Raw genomic sequence first — 16,611 nt, forward strand, 5'->3', positions numbered from 1 at the left:
TGGCAGGCAGATTCTTTACCACAGAACCACCAGGGAAGCCCTACTCATCAGTAAAAAAGTAACGAGTTATTGATATATTTAGTCAATTTAGATTAATCATAAAGGCATTCTGCTGAGTGAAATAAGCCAGCTCCAAAAGGTTACATACTGTATGATTCCATTTATATGATATCCTTAAAAGACAAAACTAGTGATGGAGAACAGATCACTGTCTGCTAGGGGTGATGGGTGGAAGAGGGTGTAATTATAGCTGGATAGTACAAGGAAGTATCTTTGGGTGAAGAGATTATGTGTCTTGATTACATTGGTGTTTACACAAACTTATATGTGTTTTAAAATTCATAAACTATATAACAAAAGAAAAAATTAATTTTACCGGGTGGTGATTAATAGAAACTGGTGATGGTGTCCTTCATTTGTCAAAATCATTTAGGCTTTCTCCAATTTATTAGTGAAGGAGAAATTCATAGAAGGAAGCCCTGGCCCACCATCTGTTAGTTCACTCTTCTTGAATGGAAAAGCATTCTCAGAGACCAAGGAAGTTCTGTACACTTCTGCTAATATGTGTTCAGTCAGGGTTTTAATTCCAGTGGAACTTGTGGGAAGCCTCTGGAAGCCAGAGAGTATACAAATTTAGCTTTTCATTATCATACTCTCAGTTGATGGTTGTGCTAGGTGGTCTCCCAACTAAAACAGGTGTATGTGGATGTTGGCTCCCAACAAATGCAAGCTTGCCAGTGAGAGGAAGAGCCTGCCATCACAAACATGGGACAGGAACTCTTTCCCATGTTAAGCAGTCTCCATGCTTGTATGGCTTCCTTTCTTCCTATAATAATGCATTTCCTGGGATGTACAGATGACAGATTTCCAACCCAGTGAAGAAAAATTACAATAAATTTTTTCCCTTATCTCTTTGCTTGAATCCTTTCTGAAAGGTCTAATAATAATATCTCTGATACAGTTCTCAAAATTTGATATTGGAGAAGCAGAGACCTTCTGTAAAAATGAATATGGGAAAGACTGTCTAAGACAGATCTTAGAATCCTGTCTTCTCAGTCAGCATTGTCTCTCTTGTCAGACTCATTATTTGATAGCTTTCAGTTGTCAGTTATGTGAGTGACTCGCACACCTCAGATTTTTTTGCTCAACTCCACTCCCCTGTATATTTAGTTGTCTGGTGGACATCTCTTCTTGAAGGTGCAGCAGGATGTCAAAATTGTCAGGTTCTGATAGTGTATATTAATTTTTTATCTCTTATCAGATCTGGTTATCCTTTTCTAATACTTTATTTCAGTGAATGAAAGTCACTCATCTGTTTCTAAATCTAGGAACCAAGGAGTCATTCATGGCTCTTTTTTTACTTCTTAGTGAACTTTGGTCCTTTAGATCCTGACTCTTCTGTATGTCTTGTAATTGTTTATTCTTTCATTGTCATTGACGTTGATTATCATCAGGCTGTGTCATATGTTACATGGATTCTGCAATAACTGCTAAACTGTTTTCCCCCCATTTAAATCCATTGTCTATACTGCAAATAGAATAATGTTTCTTTAGTGCAGATCTCAATTTGTCACTTCGTAAAATAAAGCTCAACAGTCATACCCTGTCATTGAAATACAGTCCAGATTCCTTAAGATGGCTTAAATAGTGGTTCATGATGTAGATGTACTTCTGGCCCTTCCCCTTACACTTTGTGTTTGAATGTTGTCTTAGTTCCAGTTACTATAACAAAATACCATAGACTGAGTGGCTCAATCGACAGACAATTATTTTGTACAGTTTTGGAACCTGCAAATTCTAGATGAAGGTATTGGCAGATTGAGTTCCTAGTGAAGGTCTCTTAACCTTTTAACAGAATCCTCATATGGTGGGTAGAGAGAATGTGTGCTCCTGTCTCTTTAACTTCGTATAAGTACTGCACTCAATATGTCAGCAAATCTGCAAAACTCAGCAGTGGCCGTAGGACTGGAAAAGGTCAGTTTTCATTCCAATTCCAAAGAAAGGCAATGCCAAAGAATGTTCACACTACCACACAATTGCACTCATCTTACATGCTAGCGAAGTACTGCTTAAAATTCTCCAAGCCAGGCTTCAACAATATGTGAAGTGTGAACTGTCATATGTTCAGGCTGGATTTAGAAAAGGGAAAATTGCCAACATCCATTGGATCATTGAAAAAGCAAGAGAGTTCCAGAAAAACATCTACTTTTACTTTATTGACTACACCAAAGCCTTTGACTGCGTGGATCACAACAAACTGGAAAATTCTTCAAGAGATGGAAATACCAGACCACCTGACCTGCCTCCTGAGAAATCTGTATGTAGGTCAAGAAGCAACAGTTCGAACTGGACATGAAACAACAGACTGGTTCCAAATTGGGAAAGGAGTATGTCAAGGCTGTATATTGTCACCCTGCTTATTTAACTTATATGCAGAATATATCATATGAAATGCAGGGCTGGATGAAGCCTAAGCTGAAATCAAAATTGCTGGGAGAAATATCAATAACCTCAGGTATGCAGATGACACCACCCTTATGGCAGAAAGTGAAGAACAAAAGAGCCTCTTGATGAAAGTAAAAGAGGAGAGTGAAAAGTTTGGCTTAATGTTCAACATTCAGAAAACTAAGATCATGGCATCTGGTCCCATCACTTCATGGCAAATAGATGGGGAAACAATGGAAACAGTGGCAGTCTTTATTTTGGGGGGCTCCAAAATCACTGCAGATGGTGACTGCAGCCATGAAATTAAAAAATGCTTGCTCCTTAGAAGAAAAGCTATGACCAACCTAGACAGCATATTAAAAAGCATATTGTGTTGCCAAAAAAGGTCCGTCTAGTCAAAGCTATGGTTTTTCCAGTGGTCATGTACGGATTTGAGAGTTGGACTATAAAGAAAGCTGAGTGCTAGAGTACTGATGCTTTTGAACTGTAGTGTTGGAGAAGACTCTTGAGAGTCCCTTGGACTGCAAAGAAATCCAACTAGTCAATCCTGAAGGAAATCAGTCCTGAATACTCATTGGAAGGACTGATGCTGAAGCTGAAACTCCAATACTTTGACCACCTGATGTGAAGAATCAACTCTTCGGAAAAGACCCTGATGCTGGCAAAGATTGAAGGCGACGGGAGAAAGCGACGACAGAAGATGAGGTGGTTGGATGGCATCACTGATGTGATGGACATGAGTTTGAGAAAGCTCCGGGAGTTGGTGATGGACAGGGAAGCCTGGAGTGCTGCAGTCCATGCGGTTGCAAGGCCTTGGACATGACTGAGCGACTGAACTGAAGGACACTAAGCCATTATCAGGTCCCGACCATCATGACTTTGTCTAAACCTATTAATAATTATCTCCCAAAGGCCCTATTTCCAAATATCCTCATATTGGGGTTTAGAACTTCAACATATGAATTTTGGGGAATGCACACACAAACATCCAGTCTGTAACTAGTTTTAATGGTCTACTTGAGGTTATTTGAATAAAACAGGTCAGCAGACTGTCCTGTATGCCAGATTTGACCAATCACCTGATTTTTCACAGCCTGAAAACTAAGAATGTTTTTTACACCTTCAGAGGTTACAGTTTAAATGGTTTTATAAATACCTGCGTAATATACTTGATTCTGTCTGTAAGCTTGTAAAATCTGTAATACTTACTTTTCATCTTTAAAAAATTTTTTGCCAACATTGAGAGTGATGATGTGTTTTGCTCCCTTGCCCTTACTATACTGTTATTGCAGAAGGTAGTCTCCTCTTCCATGTTTTAGAGGCCAAATTTGTTGTTCCTTAGGTGGTCTCGACTTGAATTTGTTTTACGTTGACTCTAATTTGCTAAAACTTATATCCATCTGATGAACCCTCGTGACACTTGGACATTACCCTACTATGAAGAACTGTGTGTTTGAGGGAAGACAGGTAACCTTGGAGGGTTGTTGTGCCTTTGTTAAATTAACATTTGTTAACTAGAGCCCCAAGGTGTTGGCTGGTGAACCCCAATTCAAGAAATGATCACATGGGAACTTGAAGTATAAAAGTTTATTGCTCACAGGTCCTGGAGCAAGGACATGGCATGTGTTGAGGAGCCGTGCAAGGGCAGACAGAGTGGCAGGAGCCTGGGGCACGTGCTTTTATCATCAGGGTCCATGGCTGGAGTGCTTTGAAGGTTCCAGGGTTGTGGCTGGCTTGGTCAGTTCAAACCAGAAAGCGCAGGGTTTTCATAATCTCTGTGGTGGTCTCATCTAAGGTCGCATAAGGGGCAGTACCTGGGAGACAGGGGAGACCATTGCTCAGAAGGGCTGCTGGAGAAGCCCTGTTAGGGACTTACATTTGCTTGTGACTCTGGCTGTTATCGGGGATGAGCTTGGGGAAGGGACCACTTTCAGTCCAAGACCCCTGCAGGCTGCTTGGCCAAACAAAAATGGATGCCACGGCAGCAATATCATGGAATGTTTTAGCTAAACTCAACTAAGATAGGGATTGTCTTTTACCCAGGGTTGTGCCTTGTGTATATTGGTTTTTATATGTGTTGAATTTTTGAAGGTGTGTTTTGTGTTGCCTCATGGAGGCGGGATAACTCCCCTCCACCCAAGTTTGTTTTGGTGTGAGGACAGATGGTGCTATACATGTAGCAAGAGAATGTGGAAAGATGTACTCACACAGTGAGACTTTCTGGGAACACTAGGGCAGGCACCCAAACTACTCCAGATTGGCTTGAGTGAGGAGGGAAGAGGCAGGTGGTTGTGGTTATTACTGTGGTCAGTGGATGGGCTGAACTGAGGATTCCCACGTGGAGGCTCGATATGCATGCTTTGAACTTCCCTGATCTTGCTAGAAGAGGTTGACATTTTTCAGTGTGAAGTTTTGCTTATTATAAAAGCAGTGTGTCCTTATTATGAAATAAAGTGTAAAAAGTCACAGTCAAAAGGAATACAAAGAGCATAAGCACATGTTGTCTCATGTAGTAGAAAATAATAACAATTCTTTGGTATATCACCATTTGGACATTTAAATGTGCTTTTCAGCATTAAAGATGAAGTCATATTGTACAGATGTAATTGCTTCCCCCCACCATTTTACAGAACGTCTTTCCATGTGTCTAGATAAATTTCTGAAGCATCAAATATAATGATTTATTATTGATGAATGTTAATGTGATTTTCTGTGCATTAGTTTCCTCATCTATAATATGGAGATTATATTAGTCAGAAAATCAAAGTGAAGACTAAAATTAATTAATACCTGTAGAGTGCTTAGAACAATATCCTACAGGTAATGAACACTGTGTAAGTTTTTAAAATGCAAATAAAAACCAATTGGTGGGGAAGAAGACTAGGGAAAGGATGTTAAAATAGCTTAACCAAGCAAACCAGTTGAATTTATGTTTTTCATTTAAAGATTGTCTTTAAAATCTTTTCTTAACCATACAAACATTGAGTAAAATCAAATTCTCATATATCAGTGTTCAGAAATAATGATTATACTGAGCTAGGTTATAGCATTATTTTTTTTGCTTTTGTTGCCAGGATATTCTGAATAATCTTGAATCATGTGACCTTGAGGATGATGACCTTATGCTTGATGTGGATCTGCCTGAGGATACACCTCTTGAAAATGGTGAGTGTGGATAATATTGAACCTCCAGAGCTACTTGACAATACCCAGTTTGGTATTTAATATCTACAGACTTCCTAATCTCTGGAAGTAGCCTTTTCAGACTAAGAATCAGTCTTAAGTGACATTAAATAGGTTCATTTGCACACTTGTTTAAATGTTTAAGACCTGACTTTGTAGGTCTTAGGTATATACTCTATGTGATCCATTGTGTACCTGTATCATAAAGTAACTGGTAGATAGTATTTGTCCTTTTATTCCCTTTGTGCCTACTCACTTTTTCTTCCCTTTGTCTCATTTGGATTTTAAGGAGAAATAAATTTAGAGAAAAAGAAATACCTTTTGTCTTATGAAACAGTAGTAAAGATCATTAAGTTAATAAATATTAAAAAAAAATCAAGATGGTGACCTGAGTTAATCATTTTATTCTTTTTACTCGCAAATTCAGTCTGTCTTTGTCTTTGGATCCCAGTAACTTCTGAAGTGGGGCTTTAGATAATCCGTGTAAAAGACGGGCCTGGATGCTCTTGCCTCTACTGATGTAGCATTTGTAGGATTTTCTATCTTGAAGACTGGTTAAGAACCAGAGAGTAGCCTGGGAAGCCCCTGGGGCAAAGATTGAAATGGGATCCTCCTGGTAAGAAGTATCTCAGAGAGCTGTGGCTTCTTTGTCAGTCCGCACTTGCCAGGTTTCTTTGACTTTCTGCGGCAGGGGTAGTAGAACTAAAAAGGGTAGTAGAGCCTTTTTATACCCAGTGCTAGAAGAATACAAGGGTAGTTTTCAGAGAGGCTGGTTGGTGGTTCTAGTGCTTTACTGAGGTTCTAGGAGCCTGCTTGCTGCTTGCTTTGGTCATACTAGTCAGGCTTATTTTTTCTCCCTTACTTCTAGGATGCTGCATAATAATCACTCTCAGAATCTCAGTGGCTTTCAAAATAAACACTAATTTTTTGTTTTCTTGAATCTGTGGATTAGCTGGGACAGTTCAGTCTGCGGGACTGAGTTTAGGTCTACTCATATCTTCTTCATTTTGAAACCAGGACTCCTTGGAGCAGGACATGCTCATGGTAAATAGCAAGCAGAAGGACAACAGGGAGAGCAGAAATATGCATATAATATCTCTTAAAACTAATCACTTAGAACCAGTCCACTGACAGGTTACAGTGTCAGTAAACCTAACACCTAACACCTGGGGAGTGGGAAGTGTACTCTGCTCACTGTGTGAATCTCTGTGGTGGAGGACATTGGATATGTAAGTCTATTGAAGGACAGTGTGGAGCTGAGAACACTATCTATTATTCTTCCACAGGGACAGAGACTGTTGCATCTTCTTATGGTTCTGCTGTCACTTGGGATACTCCAGCAGTCAGTGCTGAGTTCTAGCCAACTGAGAAAGAAAGGTCACAGCCAATACCCGGGAAGAGGAACAGGGAAGACAGCAGAATGGGATTAGAGTGGCCCAAAGAGATAATAACAAGGGCATTTAGATTCCACTGCAGGGCAGTGCTTTCTGGAGCTTATAAAAGATTTCCCCATAGAACAATAGATGACAGAAAGCTTAGCCACTTTTGAAATCTAAATTAGTGTCCTGGAAGATCAAATGGAAAAAATATTGTAGAATACAGAGGAAAAGCATAAACCATTAGCAATTATAGGAGAAAAGTTAATGAGACTTTGTCATCTAGAAGATTTAATGTGAAGATTTTAGGGCTGGTATTGAGGGTGGCTCAGCTGGTAAAGAATCCTCTTGCAATGCCAAAGACCCCAGTTTGATTCCTGGGTTGGAAGATCCCCTGGAGAAGGAATAAGTTAACCACTCCAGTGTTCTTGGGCTTTCCTGGTGGTTCAGATGGTAAAGAATATGCCTGTACTGCGGAGACCTGGGTTCGATCCCTGGGTTGCGAAGACCTCCTGGAGGAGGGCATGGAACCAACTCCAGTATGCTTGTCTGGAGAATCCTCATGGACAGAGGAGCCCGGTGGGCTTCAGTCCATGGGGTTGCAAAGATTTGGACATGACTCAGCAACTAGGCGCGCACACACACACACACACATACACACACACACACACACACACACACAGTGAGAAAGGAAGGATTTACCTCCATGAAATACATTACATCCTTGATAATGGATTTTACTTTGACAGAGCTATAACAACTTCTCTCTGGAAGCCTGAGCTAAATCAGGAAGCAGAGAGATGGTGTTGATCTTAGAGCCTGCCTCATCTTTCAGTTCAGTTCAGTTCAGTCGCTCAGTCATGTCTGACTCTTTGCGACCCCAGGGACTGCAGCACGCCAGGCCTTCCTGTTCATCACCGACTCCAGGAGACTACTCAGGCTCATGTCCATTGAGTCGGTGATGGCATCCAACCACCTCATCCTCTGTCACCCTTCTCCTCCCACCTTCAATCTTTCCCAGCATCAGGATCTTTTCAAATGAGTCAGTTCTTCACATCAGGTGGCCAAAGTATTGGCGCTTCAGCTTCAACATCAGTCCTTCCAATGAATACTCAGGACTGATCTCCTTTAGGATGGACTGGTTGGAGCTCCTTACAGTCCAAGGGACTCTCAAGAGTCTTCTCCAACACCACAGTTCAAAAGCATCAGTTCTTCAGTGCTCAGCTTTCTTTATAGTCCAGCTCTCACATCCGTACATGACTACTGGAAAAACCATAGCCTTGACTAGATGGGCCTTTGTTGGGAAAGTAATGTCTCTGCTTTTTAATATGCTGTCTAGGTTGGTCATAACTTTTTTTCCAAGGAGCAAGTGTCTTTTAATTTCATGGCTGCAGTCACCATCTGCAGTGATTTTGGAGCCCCCCAAAATAAAGTCTGCCACTGTTTCCACTGTTTCGCCATCTATTTGCCATGAAGTGATGGGACCAGATGCCATGATCTTAGTTTTCTGAATGTTGAGCTTTAAGCCAACTTTTTCACTCTCCTCTTTTACTTTCATCAAGGCTTTTTAGTTCCTCTTCACTTTCTGCCATAAGGGTGGTGTCATCTGCATGTCTGAGGTTATTGATATTTCTCCCGGCAATCTTTATTCCAGCTAGTGCTTCTTCCAGCCCAGCGTTTCTCATGATGTACTCTGCATATCAGATAAATAAGCAGGGTGACAAGATACAGCCTTGACATACTCCTTTTCCTATTTGGAACCAGTCTGTTCCACGTCCAGTTCAAACTGTTGCTTCCTGACCTGCATACAGATTTCTCAAGAGGCAGGTCAGGTGGTCTGGTATTCCCATCTCTTTCAAGAATTTTCCACAGTTTGTGATGATCCACACAGTCAAAGGCTTTGGCATAGTCAATAAAGCAGAAGTAGATGTTTTTCTGGAACTCTCTTGCTTTTTCAATGATCCAGCGGATGTTGGCAATTTAATTTCTGGTTCCTCTGCCTTTTCTAAAACCAGCTTGAACATCTGGAAGTTCACGGTTCATGTATTGCTGAAGCCTGGCTTGGAGAATTTTTAGCATTATTCTGCTAGCGTGTGAGATGAGTGCAATTGTGCGGTAGTTTGCACATTCTTTGGCATTGCCTTTCTTGGGATTGAAAACTGACCTTTTCCAGTCCTGTGGCCACTGCTGAACTTTCCCAATTTGCTGGCATATTTGAGTGTAGCACCTTCACGGCACCATCTTTTAGCATTTGAAATAGCTCAACTGGAATTCCATCACCTCCATTAGCTTTGTTCGTAGTGATGCTTCCTAAGGCCCACTTGACTTCACATTCCAGGATGTCTGGCTCTAGGTGAGTGATCACACCATCGTGATTATCTGGGTCGTGAATATCTTTTTTGTACAGTTCTTCTGTGTATTTTTGCCACCTCTTCTTAATATCTTTTGCTTTTGTTAGGTCCATACCATTTTTGTCCTTTTTTAAGCCCGTCTTTGCATGAAATGTCCCCTTGGTATGTTTGATTTTGTTGAAGAGATCTCTAGACTTTCCCATTGTATTGTTTTCTTCTATTTCTTTGCACTGATTACTGAGGAAAACTTTCTTTTTTTTTTTTTTTTTTGAGGAAGACTTTCTTATCTCTCCTTGCTATTCTTTGGAACTCTGCATTCAAATGGATATATCTTTCCTTTTCTTCTTTGCTTTCACTTCTCTTCTATTCACAGCTATTTGTAAGCCCTCCTCAGACAGCCATTTTGCCTTTTTGCATTTCTTTTTCTTGGGGCTGTTCTTGATTCCTGCCTCCTGTACAGTGTCATGAACCTCCGTCCATAGTTCATCAGGCACTCTGTCTATCAGATCTAGGCCCTTAAATCTATTTCTCACTTCCACTGTATTAGGTAGCCTTAAGAGGCATCAAAGATAAAACAGTATTTAGGTTTGGTATTACTGGGAAGGAGGGAATGACTTTTCTCTTTATAGCTCTGAAGTCCTGAATGACTATACCCACTGCCCTTGAGGTTTTCTATTGGGAGGATAGGAATGTTATACGGATTAGTACAAAATTTAAGGAGTCTTCGGGTTTTAGTTCCCTTGAGCTTCTGGTTTTTGAAGCTGTTGTGCAGATATGAGTAGAATTAGGGATGGATCACTCTGGATTTGATGGGTTCAGCCTCTCTCATTCTGCCAATATCAGTGGTATTTTTGTCAATAAGAAGACTGGCACCTTGTTGAGATCTGCACTTTGGGTTTGATTTGGACACAAGTTTGCTGTGACTTCATTATGAAAAGGAGAGTCTTCTGGGATTTTAAGGAAGAGGCCATGAGGAGAATATTTCTCTGGCAGTTGCATTTCTGTACATATTAAGGTAGCATATGTGGTAGCGCAGACAAGGAAGGAAGATTTGTGGTCAAATGTTCCTTGGACAGTTTTGAGCTAGGATTTGAGAACTGTCTGAGTATTGGAGATAGCTACACTGGGTGGTTTAGTGACACTGAAGGGGAGGATATATAACAGTCATAGGGTTAAAAGTTGGTATTATAGTATACCAATATACTATATAAATATAGCAATAATATATTTGCAAGGTTGTCCTTTACGGTTTAGAAAAATTTATCTTTGAATTTAAGGGTAAAGCCAGAAATTGGGGGCTTGATTTCCCCCTCAGAATACTCTGGTTAGTCACTCGCTTACTTTTTCTCTTTTATTTCCTAGGCAGTGCAAGACTCTTCATTTTTTTCTTTAGTGCCCTGCTATTTATATTAATGGTATCTATAAGTATATTAAGAGACCTCTTTCTCCAGTGCTTAATTTATAGGAGTGGAGGCATCTAGTTTTTATATGTGAAAGACATAATTTATTCTGAGCCTTATTCTGCTTCTTTCTAAGGCTCTTTCTAACCATTGGAAGTCTGGCAATGAGGCTGTTTACCCAATTGCTGCCTTAAAACCTTTTACAGAAAGTGAAGAGGGAGACAAGATCATATCACTTTCAGAATCTACTTCTGAATGCTCTCTAAGGGTGGTCAGTCTAAATCTAGTGGATTTTGAAATCTGCAGTGGATTTTATTCTTTCTTTGCTTATAGAACTAAATAAGAGCCCTTTTTGTGTTCACAGAAAATTCTTTTTTGGCAGCTTCTGAAAGTCCTTTTCCAACTTCTTCTGATTTCAACTGCAGTTGTTGTAGTTTATGACACACGATCCCCAAATATGGCACCTTGGCATACTGGATATTTTAAGCTGAAAGAGTTTGAGAAAGTGGCAGAAATAGGAACGTGATTCTGATTTTCTCCTCCTGTTGTCCATCGTCCCTGAAACAGGTCATAAAATCCTCATGTGAGAGGTGCCCTCCCCATACCTATAGGAAAAGACCATCCTTATCTCTGAAGACAGATTAAGATCCTAACAAACAAACCTTTGCTAAGCTTCTCCAGTCTACCATGCTTATTCATACTTCCTGCCATATTCCTTCTCCACTCTTCTTTGAGCCTAGCATAAAAATACACAGGTCTAACTGTTTCTTTGGGTCTTGTCTTTTTCCTCAAGAAGGCTCGCATGTCACGTATTAGGTAAGTCTGTATGCTTTTTTTCCCGTTAATATATCTTGTCTGTTTTATTTTCAGACCCAAAGAGAGTTGAGAAAAACTTCCCTCCTGTATACAATCATGGGTTCGTAAGTCCACTTTAGGTTTTTCACACTGCCTTTTCCATTCTTTTTTTTTTTTGTTCTTAAAGTTCCCTCTTATGTAGGAATTAATTGGTATAGACATAGGGGCCCTGGATTATCACTTCCTAAAACTGTTTAAATTCCTCTGCATATATCTCCTAAACTTGTTTAGACCTTAGAAAGTATATAGCCATGGCTCTCAGCTCAGAATGAGACCAGATCTAAAAATTCACCTTAAGGAGTTTTCCCCTCTTCTGCAGGAAGATTAACTTTAAGAGGTATAGAGCTTCTGAGGCTTCTGGCCAGCTTGAGGGGGTAGGGAAAGGAGGGCAGAGGGAGAGAGGGGGCAGAAGGAAATCAAACACAGAATGAGGGAAGGAGGAGTAAAAGGCAAAAGGACTTTAGATTTGAGCTGTGATTTAGGAGGATCTAAAGAGAGAGATCGTTCTCTTCTACATTTTTCTTTTACCTTGGTCAAGGAATCTCTTAAGGAAATAGTTCTAGAATCTGAATTTCTTTTAGCAAACCAGTGGGTATTTGAGGTTTGCTTCCTTTTTGCTCTAAAGGGTCACTCGAATGAGCAGTTGTGTTATGTATGTGTATCACTTTATTTTCTTGCTCAGGCTCTTCTGATGCTCGCTCAGTGCCTGCAGATCAGTGCCTGACATTTGGCACATTCGTAGTGTCATCTTAAGGTTTATGAAATTTTCACAGTGTATGTTTTCTTAGATGTACTCTTTATGTGTTCTGTTTTAAACTTTTTTCTGTTGAAAAAGATGTCTTTCATTGCTTCCTGAATCCTATCCCACTAAGTTATGGTGTCTATTAAGTTATACATATTTCATGTTGTTTCCTAAGGCCACGTTTTTGTTAAACATTTTATTGGGGTAATAATCATAGGAGGTCAGTAGTACTGTTTTTGATCACTTTTTAGTTACTATATTTTTTTCTGGAAATTTTCTTTTTCAGTACTAATGGTGTTTAGTAATAACAGGTTCATGGTTTTTTTTTTTTAACATGAGCTTTTCTTCTTTCAAGCCAAATTTCATCTAAAAGCTTTCCTGTTCAGATTGTAAAACCTCCTGCACGATACATTTTTCCCAGACTTTGTGATGTATATAATTTCTTCCTGCTATCTTCAGAGCTAGTTGTTAGTCATACATAGAAATACTATGTGTTATTGGTCATTATTTTCTTAGAAGTTTAAGTTATCAGAGGAAGAATCTAGGTTACTTTTGGCATCACATTTTATCCCTTATCAAATTAGAAGAAATGGGTATGATGAATGTTAGATGTAGACATCTCCATATCCTATGCCTTTCAATTAGCTATATTAGATTCTCTTTTCCTCTTCAGAGGGTGCACGTCCTAGTATTATTTGTCTCTTACTCATAGTAAAAGAACTACTAAAATCTGCTGCCTTTTACTTGTGTAGCTAGAAAGCCCCTTCAGAAGGTCTTTATTTATTCTCTATCCCTAAACTCACAGGGTAAAATCTGGTGTGTAGATAGTTTTGATCAGCATATTGGTTAAACATTTTTTGAACTGGAATACCTTTAGGGCTGCCCCATCCTGCCCTATGATATTACACATTCAAAAGGATTTATTCCCTTTCTTAGTCTTGTTTGTCCTGTTCCTTCATTGACTCTGAAAACTTGCTTTAAATTAACTCCATCTTGTAATTTTATTGGCTCTGCATTTTATTTCTATGTTATTTCTTTCCCTCTGTAACAGAACCCTTAGCTTTTTCTAAGAAGCCTCAACTAATGTTATTAAGTATTTTTGTCTCAGTAACATTTTATAGTATATCAAAACATGATTGATGGATGCTGTAGGTAAGTAGTATAAGCAGGACATTCAGAGTCTCAGAGCAGTCATTTTTCTGAGTTTAAGCCTCCTCCATCCCAGTTTTAACAATAGTCCTCTGTGGTCCTGGAAAATACTTGTTTCCCGTTCTTATTTGCCATTATGCTGACGGTTGAATTCACGTTTCAGTAAAAGTGCTCGATTTGGAGCCTGTGTGTAGTACTAGCAATCCTGAGTAAACACAGCATATCAATTTAATAAGAGCAGCACATTGATCTCTGCAGTATAATTTCCCAAAGTATTTAACCCCATCTCCTGGCCTCGTTATTTTGCTTTTTAATACTCTGTGTACTCTGTGTTGATGGTATCATATTTCAGATTCTTATTACAATATTTCTTCTTTGGGGAGTGGAATTTTACCTAAGTGAATAGGAGCTTTCCTAGTGGTCCAGTGGTTAAGACTCCACGCTTCTACTGCAGGGGGTGCAGGTTTGATCCCTAGTTGGGGAGGTAAGATGCTGCATGGAGCAGCCAGAAAGACCTGAAGGCTTTACCTGCGTGAATTAAGAATGTAAAGTAGATATAGATTATCCCTCAGCTACATAGAGTTGCTTAAACTAAAGTAAGATTTTAATGCCATGTAGAAATACTTGAGGAACTTAACTGTGTATATGAGTATAATGCAAATGTGAACTGAAAACATTTTTAAACTTTTGTATGGGTTATTTTTCAATTTACTTTTGTTTTGCAGTCATATTTTCTACTCCTGATTTTTTTTTTTGGCATAATGGTCACCATACCTTTATTTACCTAATAGTCAGGTTTTCATTATTGATCTTTAAAATATATATATATCTCTTAATTTATCCCAATAAGATGATAAGAAATCATTTCAAATGTAAGACTTCTTTAAAAATTTTTTTAAACTATAAAACCTAAAATTTTTTCCCAAAATTAGTTCTGCTAATGGAAATTTTCTAATAAAATTTCAGTATCTTTTGAAACTTTATTTAAATTGTTACTCATCTACAAGTAATATGTTCACAGTGAGTTCAGTGTATATAAGAATTGAACATATGCACTTTAACTGCATCAGCCTTTCTTTTTTGGAGTGGGGAAGTTTGTTTTTATGTGGTATCCTATGCTTCCATATATCAAATTCAGGTTTGAATTATGTGAAAACAAATCATTTAAATAATGAGTTTGCTTGTTTGTTTTTTTCCATTGGGGAGGATTACATTGATTTCTGAAGCTTCTTATTGCAAGGAATTCTGAACATGCAGGATTTGAACTTTCTCGAGTAATAATTGTTCTACTAGAAAGCCCTTTCCTGTTCCTGGCTTGGGTTAGTGTTTAGCTGTATTTTTAGTAACAGTCCTAACTCAGAGGCTATGTACGCACTGAGAAGATGGAGTCACAGGGTAAACTGGGCTTGCTTCCCACAGGGAGGGCTGGGAGTTGAGCAGGAAGGAAGGCCTGTTTGTCAGAGCAACTATGTCTGAGTAGGCAGCAGGCGACACAATGTCTCCCTTGTACAAAGTAACTCTCTTAGCGAGTGCTCAGATATGTGAGGAAGAAGTGTTTGGGTAAGTGAAGGAGAAGCTTGGGGTGTTTCAAAGAGATTCCTTTCATGTTTTTGTGGCATTTGGATTTCAGGGAGTGTACTGTTTGTTGCAGCAAAGTACTGGCTTTGTTTTCCGTGGCATTTTAGAATTTTTGAACAAGCTCTACTATCGGCAGTTTGGAACGTTTTACTTTCTAAAACTGTGAGCTTAATTTAAAAAATACGATTTGTTTGTGATGAAAAGTTAATTTGTACTTCTTGAAATCGGTAAAAAATTAACTGTGACATTCATTTTTAGGAAGGAGTTCTTTCCCAGACTTAAAATCTTCTACTTTTTATTGTCATTTTCATTCTGAAGTCTGAGCCAAGGACTGATAATGATGAAAACCACTTAAAGCTGATTACTGGTGTTTAAAATGTATAATGTCGATTTCAAGGATAATTTGCTTGTTTTAAAACAGGGGGCTGTTGTTACTTCAGTGACTGTGATGAAAAAGTTTTTTAAATTTACTTCAGTTTGAATAATATAAAGTTCAGTTTTCAACAAAAGAACTAGTCATTTTTCTTATGGAAATCCTGATTTTTTTTGTGTTCAGCTAACATAATGGCTGTTATTTTAGAATACCGCTTTTATATTTTCAGCAGCCTTTAATTATCAAGCTATAAGTAGTTAACTTTTATAGAGTGTATGTACATGTTTCTAGTGTTTTGCTTTTGGATTTGTCTAGTGGAGTGTGACAATATGAACCGCTTTGACCGATCAGACAGAAATGTTCGACAGTCTCAAGAAGGATTTTGGAAAAGGCCACCCCAGAGGTGGAGTGGACAGGAACATTACCACCTTAGCCATCCTGACCACTATCATCACCATGGAAAAAGTGACTTGAGCAGGTGAGTCTAATTTAAAATATGTTTTCTCTCTTAACTAGTTTTGAATCGTACTTCCCCCCAACCCCTCAAAACTGTTTTTTGCCTTTATGTTTAGAGGCACTGAAAAACATTTCAAGTTATCTGTGGTATTAATTGGAATAATATGTCTAATTCTTTTGTTTTGCCCTAAATCTTTTTTTCTTAGCTTTGTCATGAATATAAGTATTTATGTCTGCTGTTTGAACTTTAAAGTTTGATGTTATTGTCTAGTTCTCATTTGGAAATGATCAGGTGTTTACTTTGTTAAAGTTTATTATGTTTCAGATATTAATGTGTGAAATTAGTGCCAAGTGATTTGTCTTCTTTTGTTCATATAATAAATTGAAATTTAAAAATTCCTCAATTATGATGTTAGAATTCTTTTTCTTTTGAAGTGTAACGTAGTCTTTAATTTGGTCAGACCTTATGTATAATGTGGCTATGTAGTCATTCAAAGCTGGGATCACACTCTGGCCTGGTACAGTGTAGCTTTCTTAGCTTAGATAATTTTTTAACCTCTGTCTGCTTCAGTTTACCATCTGTAAAGCATGCTTAATAATACCTTTCTCTCAGGCCCAAGGATCAGGGATAAATGTGCCTGGAGCAGTGTTTGACTTACTGTAGGCACCCAGTGGCAGTTATTAATTTTTTTCCTTTTTATTC

General features: G+C 38.7%; 1 protein-coding gene across 11 annotated transcripts in view; it reads left to right on the top strand.

The window, feature by feature from the left end:
* CCSER2 (coiled-coil serine rich protein 2) overlaps positions 1-16,611 on the top strand; it is a 154,718-nt gene that overhangs the window by 58,881 nt on the left and 79,226 nt on the right. For 8 of the 11 annotated variants that reach the window (XR_009734252.1, XM_061405534.1, XM_061405535.1 and 5 more), the window contains 2 exons: positions 5,520-5,610; positions 15,768-15,930. Coding sequence is in view for 10 of the 11 variants with exons in the window: in XM_061405534.1 (XP_061261518.1) it covers positions 5,520-5,610; positions 15,768-15,930 (254 nt within the window). In the remaining variant the exon portion in view is untranslated. Of the gene's footprint in view, positions 1-5,519; positions 5,611-11,625; positions 11,942-14,886; positions 15,062-15,122; positions 15,242-15,767; positions 15,931-16,611 lie in introns of those variants that run through there. The other 3 variants (XM_061405537.1, XM_061405540.1, XM_061405541.1) reach the window with 3 other exon arrangements.

The sequence above is a fragment of the Bos javanicus genome, chromosome 28, assembly GCF_032452875.1.
Source record: "Bos javanicus breed banteng chromosome 28, ARS-OSU_banteng_1.0, whole genome shotgun sequence".
Taxonomy (NCBI): domain Eukaryota; kingdom Metazoa; phylum Chordata; class Mammalia; order Artiodactyla; family Bovidae; genus Bos; species Bos javanicus.